At 43.1% G+C, this 8,844-nt stretch overlaps 1 protein-coding gene across 1 annotated transcript in view; it reads left to right on the forward strand.

The window, feature by feature from the left end:
- ABTB1 (ankyrin repeat and BTB domain containing 1) overlaps positions 1–8,844 on the forward strand; it is a 1,282,257-nt gene that overhangs the window by 238,598 nt on the left and 1,034,815 nt on the right. The window contains exon 2 of the mRNA XM_044078542.1: positions 5,356–5,418. Coding sequence (XP_043934477.1) covers positions 5,356–5,418 — 63 coding nt within the window. The remainder of the gene's footprint in view (positions 1–5,355; positions 5,419–8,844) is intronic.

Genomic DNA, 8,844 nt, shown 5'->3' on the forward strand with positions numbered 1-8,844 from the left:
GGACAAAGCAGTTAAGCCTAGGCTAGAAGGACCGTCCGTAACGGACGCCGGTTCTTTAGAGGTGTCGGTGGAGCCGGTGGTTCCACCGGAGGTTTCTTTGGGATCCCAGGGAGAGACTTTGTTATTGCAGGATGTGGCCTCTCAGGAAGCAGGTCAGGCTGAAGGGGCTTCTCAGGTTACTATACTCCCCTCCCTTCCTAGGGTGGTTAGGCCCTCTCCTTCTGTTTCCAAGGCTACTCCCAGAGGCAGGCCAGGTTTAGCTTCAGTTGGTGTCACCCCTAGTTCTTCAGGAACTGTGCCCAAGAAGCATATGCTTAAAATGGCAGAAGATTTGATTACTTTGATTAGGGTTCTTTGCCCCTCCTGATAAGAGACCTAGGGTGGAGCCTGAGCTAGGGAGTTTTGAGCAGGCTTCGGATGTTTCAGAGTCTTGCTGAAGACTTGCAGGAGTATTCTCCTTATTCTGATTCTGATGTGGATGATTCTACTCCTTCTGCTTCTCCTCCTGAGGATTTTTCTTTTCAGAAACTCTTCATTCCATGAGGGAGCATTTTAAGTGGGAAGGTCAGGACTTCTCTGATTCCAGGAAAAGGCTTAGGGAATTTTTGTTTTTACCCCAGCATAGGCCTTTGGCTATACCTCCTGTTTTGGATGTGGTGGAAGATGTTTTTACAGAGGCTTCTCTTAATCCTGATTCTTTGCCTCCTGCTCCTGTTAAACCGGATAGGTATTACAGGGTGCCTGAAGCTCATAAGTATCTTTTTAAGAGTCCTAGGGCAGACCCAGAAACTGTTAGTCAGGGGCCTAAAGGTGTTAAGGCTTCTGTTGTCAAGAATCCGGTTCCTACAGATAGAGGCCAGGGCTTTGGCTAGATGGGGAAAGAAAGTTTATACTTCTTCCACTCTAGCTATGAGGGCTTTGAATTGCCAGTTCCACATGTTGAAATACCAAAACTATCTCCTTTCACAATTGAAGTCTAAGGTTGATGCTCTGGCGGAAGGTATTGATTGTAAAGAGTTACAAGATTTAGTACATGTTTCTGAACAGGTGGGTAAGCATTCTTTGCAATGTGGTTTTGATGCTGCACAGGCCTCGTCTAGGGTGGCTGCCACTGGGTCAGTTCTTCGCAGGCACGCCTGGCTGAGGGATCAGAATTTATCTGACCATGTTAAAACAAGGATTTTAGATGCTCCTTTACAATCTGATGTGTTGTTTGGTTCTCCTGTTGAGACAGTTTTAAAGAAAATGGAAGACAAGGCTAAGTCTATGCAGACTGTTAAAGATTTTTTGCAGGTTCAGCCTCCAAAGTTTAGTAGAAATTGGCCTACTAAGGGGTGGACATATCCTTCTTATGATTCCCAGTCTAGGGGTAGATCTAGACGTGGTAGAGGCAGAGCTCAGGGCTCTTTCAGGCCTAGAACAGGGAGTTCTCCTGCACAGTCTTCGGGTGAGGGCAGGGGTCAGTCCTTTCGTAAGCAGACCCAATGACCTACCTTTTCAGCTGCCAGAGCCTTCTCGTCTGGCAGCACCTTTGGGAGGAAGGTTGGCACTTTTCAAAGAAAATTGGAGTTTAATTACCCAAGACAGATGGGTATTGGATATCATACACCACGGTTACAGGTTTTATTTCCGTACCTTGCCTCCTTTCAAAGGCATGCCAGACGTTCCTCCTCAACAAAGAATAGAGGCTCACAAGCAAATTTCTCTGTTACTCCAAATAGGGGCCATTCAGCGGTTCCTATGCCAGAAGTGGGCCTAGGATTTTATTCTCGCCTGTTCCTAGTACCAAAGAAAGGGAACACGTGGAGACCAATTTTGGACTTATCTATCCTCAACACTTATCTGGACATTCCCAAGTTCAAAATGTTGACGTTACAGCAGCTTTTACCTCTGCTGGGCAAAGATCATTGGATGGTAACTTTGGATCTAAAGGAGGCTTATCTTCATGTTCCTATCAGACTGAGTTGCAGGAAGTATCTGCGTTTTCGAGCTGGGACTTCTCATTATCAGTTCTCTGCATTGCCCTTTGGCTTATCTACTGCGCCCAGAGTGTTCACGAAAGTTCTGGCTCCAGTGATAGCTTTCCTCAGGTTAAAAGGAATACAGATCTATCCTTATTTGGACGATTGCCTGATTCTGGCTCAAGGAAGGACGAGCTTCTTCATCATTTGGATTATGTGATAGCAGTGCTAAGATGCCTGGGGTATTCTGTGAACGAAATAAAGTCCAGTCTAGTACCCTCTCAGGACATGTGCTTTCTGGGTGTGAGACTGAATACAGCATCCCAGATGGCCTTTTGACCCCGGACAAACAAAAGAATCTTTCCCTTTACTTTCATCAGTTGTCTCATCAGTCCAGGCTGACTGCAAGGACAGTCCTTCAAGCCTTGGGGTTCATGGCATCTTGTATTCTGGTGCTTCCCAATGCCAAACTGCATATGAGGAAGCTACAATGGTATCTCAAAATGTATGGACACAGCACTGCTAGGATTTGGACACTGTCATTCAAATAATACCTTGCATTCAAAAGGAATTGTTGTGGTGGGCTCAGGAATGTCACCTAAACAAGGGACTCTCTGTGACCCGGCCAGAGGCGAGTCAGATTCTAACGACAGATGCCTCAGACAAAGCTTGGGGAGCTCATCTGAATGGAAAGTGGATACAAGACAAGTGGCCTGCCAGACTACAACATCTACATATCAACTTGAAAGAGATGTTAGCAGTCCAGTTTGCATTAATAGCTTTCAAGGATTTACTTCTCCCAGGGCAGGTGTTGATTCTAACAGACAACACAACTGTCATGTGGTACATCAACAAGCAAGGCGGAACACATTCTTATCCTCTATGCAGGCAAGCAATGATTTTGTGGGAGACTGCTCCCAGTTTACAGCTAAATCTTCAGGCAAGGTTTCTGCCGGGAGCACAGAACTCCTTCGCAGATGTGTTGAGCAGACAAATTATGGATCCCCACGAGTGGAAATTGGATCCTCATGTATTTTAGAAATTGACAGTGTCATGGGGAACTCCAGACATAGATCTGTTCGCTTCTCCACTAAACCACCAGCTGCCAAAGTTTTGCACAAAAAGGTTTCATCCCACAGCTTGGAAAGTGGATGCTCTTTCTTTCAATTGGAGCAATCTTCATGTGTATGCCTTTCCGCCTCTGCCTCTCCTCCCAAAGGTACTACTAAAGGCCAGACAAGACAAGCCAAGGATGATTTTGATAGCTCCAGATTGGCCTCGACAGCATTGGTACCCATTACTGAGGAGCCTGGTACGGAAGCCTCCATGGCCTTTGCCTTCGATTCCACACCTGTTGTCTCAGGAGGACAGTCATTTGCTCAATGTCAAGCTTCAGTCTCTGCACCTAACAGCCTGGCATATTCTGTTTTGAACCATAGTGGGCCTCCACTTCCACAGCAAGTTTTGAATGTTATTTTGTAAGCTAGAAGGCCTAGTACAAGGAAAGTGTACGCAGATAAATGGAAGAGATTTTTATTTTGGAGTGCAGCAAAGGATTTTGATGTTTCTGAGCCTAATTTAAGTGTGGCTCTTCAATATCTTACTGAGTTACTGGACAAAGGTTTGTCCTTCTCTTCTATTAAGGTTCATGCTGCAGCAATTTCGGCTCACTATGATTGTGACCCACCATTGTTTTCTCATCCTTTGTTCAAGCAATTTCTTAGAGGGGCAAAGAATATAAGACCCCCATGAAGAGCTCCTACTCCTGCTTGGGATCTCAATTTTGTGTTGGAGAAACTCACTCTACAACCTTTTGAGCCTGCAGCTACTACTGAATTAAAGTTTTTATCATGGAAGACTGCTTTTTTGTTGGCTATTACCTCTGCAAGAAGGGTTTCTGAGTTGCAGGCCCTTATGGCGGTTGAGCCTTTCTTAATTTTCCATAAGGATAGGGTATCTTTACGTACTAATCCTTCCTTTATGCCTAAAGTGGTTTCTAGTGTGGCTTTAAACCAAACTGTTCATTTGCCTACTTTTTATGCAAATCCCCAAAATAAAGGGGAAAAGATTTTGCACTCTTTAGATGTACACAGGCAGTTGCGATATTATTTGGACAGAACTAAAGGGTTCAGGCAGTCTCAGCAGTTATTTGTTTCTTTTGCTTTGAGTTCTCAGGGCAAGCCTGTGTCAAAACAAACTATTTCTAAGTGGATTGGGTTTTGCATTGCTTTCTGTTATTCCCATCATGGCAAGGAGATTCCAGCTGGGATTAGGCCTCATTCCACTAGGGCTACTGCCACTTCAACAGCTTTTTTGAGGGGGGTGGCAACTAAGGACATTTTGGAGGCAGCTACTTGGAGTTCAGTGCATACTTTCTCTAGGCATTATCACCTACCACTTTACTCTAAATCCAGGGCTGGTTTTGCCACTGCTGTTTTGCAGAGCATTTTGGCAGCTCCTGCTTCCTTATAGTTTGGCCATCCTCCCTTACCTCTGCTTTGGGATTCTACCCAAGTGTAAGGACTGCAGCAATGTGAGATGAAGAACATAGTACAGTTTTGTACCTACCATAAATGTAGATGTTCGAAGATCCACATTGCTGCAGTCCAATTTACCCTCCCTCCTTCCCCTCTGTAGTTAGAGGCGGTTGTGTGGGTTGGGTTGTCAATAGGGTGTTTATTGTATATATTGTACATATTTTTAGTGCTAGGATGGTTGGTTGTTTGTTTGCTGTCTTTTGGTTTTGACCTTTATTTTTAGGGTCTTCTGACATCTGGGGCAAGAAAAGACTGAGGATATGACGTCGGTCATGCGCATTTGTACCCTGACGTCCTGATGTCAGTCAAATGCGCCTTGACCGACGTCAGCCTTATACTTTGATATTCGGGCCGACCGAGGACAGCGGACTACCCAAGTGTAAGGACTGCAGCAATGTGGATCTTCGAACATCTACATTTATGGTAGGTACAAAACTGTACTTTCTTCGAGTGGTTATCACTTCTTTCCTTAAGACCAAGGAAGTTATTAAAGGAGCAGAAGCATAAGAAGTTTTGGTCAAAAGGTCTGCTTGTTGGGTCATCCTGGAGGCTTAGAAGAACCAGTTAAATGTCAAGTAGTACACACTGGGATGTAGCTAATCAAAATGTCATCCATCGTTGTCCCCTGCTGAGTGCCAGTCTTCATGGTTGTGAGTGTTATGTTATCATTCAGCACTTGTACCTAGAGTTGCCTGACCTGCCTCATATTGGAATTCACATCATTTTTGTCTGCGAGTACTTTAAAAAAACAAACTCTTGAGAAACTTGTATTGGAAGCCTTTAATTTTAAAACTTTATCTTCTGCAAAGGTGTATGTGTTTTTTGTAGCTTTTGAATTTCGTTTTTTTTTATTGCAGCTATCTTGTTGAGCAGAGAGACGTGGAACTTAATGTACGGGATAAATGGGACAGCACACCACTGTAAGTAGATGTCATTTATTTTAAATAAAAACATATTTTGCCAGAGCTCAGCTGGATAGCAAATTTCTAGTAATAGCAGATATATTACAAAATTGAAATAAAGAATGATTGTTGGTATCTCACAAGAAATTGTTTTTGAAAAAAAAAAAAAAAGTGGTAGGCATTCTGCTGCATGGTATATTTAAGCAATAACCCACGCTTGAGTGTGGGTTATGCTAGATTTACCCATGGTTGGTGTAGTTTGATCACTAGGGCGAAGCCCGAGTGGCCAAACAAAGACAACCGTGGGTAAATCCAGCATTACCCACACCCAGAAGTGGGTTATTGCTATTATACAATGACATTATTTAAGAAAAAAAAATACTTACTTTTTTTAAATAATGGCATTGTATAATGCCTCTGTGCTGCCCTTTTGCAGCTGTCTGGTATTCTGCAGCAGTTCTGATGTACTGCGCATGCGTATGCTTACGCAGTACATCAGAGCTGTGGGTGGAAGCAACGGAAAAAGTAAGATCTCCGTTGCTTTTTAGAAACTGGCTCTCTATGTTAAAGGAGTTTAACATAGCGAGACAGCTTTAAAAAAGCAACAGAAATCTTGCATTCTCCGTTGCTGTAAAAAACAAAACAAAAAAATTATACTAATGGAAAAAGTCCGGGCGACCGGACCTTTTTCTATTAGTAATGCCACGGTGGTACGGCAGTAGCGTTGTTACCTCACAGCAAGAGGTTCTCCCATTCGATTCTCGCCGTGGCTTGGGAGTGCCTTCTGTGTAGAGTCTGCATGTCCTCCCCACGGTTGAGTAGCATTCGAAAGACATGCGTGCGTAAATGGGCGTGCCTTTGTTGAAGGTTAGGCGTCGAGCTGGCACCTTGGTGTTTCGTAAAAATCTACGGCCAATCATTAGCGGACCGGAGTTCCACCTTTGCGACCCCTTACTGGGAAAAAGCCGAAAGACAAACAACAACATAAGTCTGATTTACAACGTGCATACTGTCCAATCAGCATGCACATTTTGGAATACTAATGGGGGGGGGGGGGTCATTGTATAATTTTGTAATAGCACTTGTTTAGCAGTTGTTTGAGAAGTGCAGTAAAAACAGCTGGTTTTGATATTGAAGCTGTCCTTTTTATCTAGAAGGACTGATGCCACAAGTGTAGCCTATCAGCTGATATTGTAGCTGCTTATGCAATCCTGATAATGTCTGGTTTTCATAGCCCATTTCTCCAGCTGCTATATAGTCAAGGGCTATGGACAAGTTTGCATCCTACCCATCATTATCTGCTTACGTGATTTACTTCATGTGAGATATGATGGATGATGTGCATCTGTGGCAGATGTGCTGCCCAACATCTTTGTAAATCAGATGGCTTCCATTTCCATCAGTATGTACATCCTCATTTTCATGGCTGTGTTTGACTGCATTTTCTGAGGATGCCAGAGTGACCTTCCTTGACTTCTTTTTTTAAAGACCTTTAATGCTCAGTCCAGAGATGGATGAACATCTGTAGGGAGTCAAAGAGAAAGGTCAGATCCTCAGACTCGCAGGGATTTGTTACTCCCTTGCATATTGTAACTTTCTGAGCACAGAGGAGCCAGAGCAGGCTCTCTGTCCAGCATAACCCACAAACCTAATAACTAGAGGTAGCTGGGACCAGCACTCCTCTCTGGAGCACAACTGGGAAATTGTTCTGGAGGTAGGAGTTCAAGACATTTTCATTAAGTTCATGGCCACCCCCAGGGTGCACAGCAGTCCTGATTCCTTATCCAACTGCCTGTCAGAAACATTAGGCAAGGAAAGGATATAGACAACTGTTGAAAAAAAGATGAGACGATTCTGGTTGTCCTCTTTTTGCCAAGGCATACTTGCATCCTCTAATGACAGCCTTAAATGATTCTACTTTTTAGGCTTGCTCCTCATAAGTGTTCCCTTTAGATCAGCAAAGTTTGAGTTTCATAGGTCATTAATAGGCTGTTGATCTGAGAGAATCTTAAGAAGCCTACCCTAATATTCCCATGGTAGTTTTTTTTGGTCCTTGTGTTTTGGCTATGAGTAACCCAGAGAAAGCAGAACAAAGATATATTGGGACATTTAATTGCTGCTCCTATCCATGAGGGACATAGGTGCTAAACCAGGGTAAATTTGCAGTTTCTTACTCATTTGTCCAAATTACATTTGAATAGAGTAAGAAAAGTGCTTTGCTTTTTGTTGAGTGGAAGACTGTTCCATAGAAGCGATATTCTCTGTGATATATACCCGTCCCTCCAACATATCCTATTTATCTTGCTAAACAAATGACAAAGATCACCAATGGCTCTGGTAAATCTGCCTCACATCCATGAACCCTGTGCATCACAAAAAGTGAGTCACAGGACGAATAACTAAGAAAACTATAACAGAGATGGGAGGAGAGAGCTGTCCCTTGCGTTAAGGTAGAGGATTGACTTCACTTTCTTATTTGTGAAAAATAAAAACACTTAAACATTACAGTACTAAGCAACAGTAAGAAACAGTCCAAAACTACATATGTTAATTCCTCTTTATTATTTATTTATTTATTTAAATTTGTTGACCGGGAGTGTCCGACTGGACGTAGGTCCATTTTCAGCGGAGGCCCGGGGAGAAAAGCTCCACAGTAAAATAAACAGACAGTAGTTACATTGGATTACATAGCGATTAACAATTTAACATAGCAATTACTTACAACATATTTACAGATGAAGAACATAGTACATCAGTAGACAACTAGAATCTTTATCTGTGAAGTACATAACATACATTAACAAATGTTACAATGAGAAGTTCCTGCTGTATAATAAGTACTAGGCTTATGAGCATCTGAGCTTGCTATAATCAAGGTAGTTAGTGGAGTGGAAAGAAAGGTAGTGGTTGGATGGGGTAGATGATATTAGAGTGGGAGTTGCAAGGGCATAGCTAGCATGTTTTTAGGTGCGCTTTTAGTAAAGTTTTGAAGTGGGTGCATGATGGTACGGAGGTAATTGTGGGTGGGAGTGAGTTCCATAATCTGGCTATGGCACAAGAGAATAGTGCTTCACCAGCAGAGTTATTGGCTTTAGTGATCTGCAAGTGATTTTTGTTGCTGGATCTTAGTGGTCTGGTGGTGCGATAGGGTTGGAGTAGATTCTGGAGGGATGGGACATTTAGTGGATGTTTTACTAGTTTGTGGGCGAGTGAGAGTTGATACCACTGAAGGAGGTGAGGGAGTTCAAGCCAGCCCAGTTCAGCAAGTGAGAGACAGTGGTTTGGCGATTTTGTTGTAGCAGGTCTCTAGCTTGTTTAGATCACATTGCCTTAGGTTGGTATATATTGGAGAGGCATAAAGTAGGGTGGAGATAAGGTGGGAATTTGCTATTGAAATCTTTGCTGCTTTGGTGAGAAATTGCTTATTTCTGTATAACACTCCTA

Source organism: Protopterus annectens, chromosome 7.part1 (genome assembly GCF_019279795.1).
Source record: "Protopterus annectens isolate FY-2018-M chromosome 7.part1, PAN1.0, whole genome shotgun sequence".
Taxonomy (NCBI): domain Eukaryota; kingdom Metazoa; phylum Chordata; order Ceratodontiformes; family Protopteridae; genus Protopterus; species Protopterus annectens.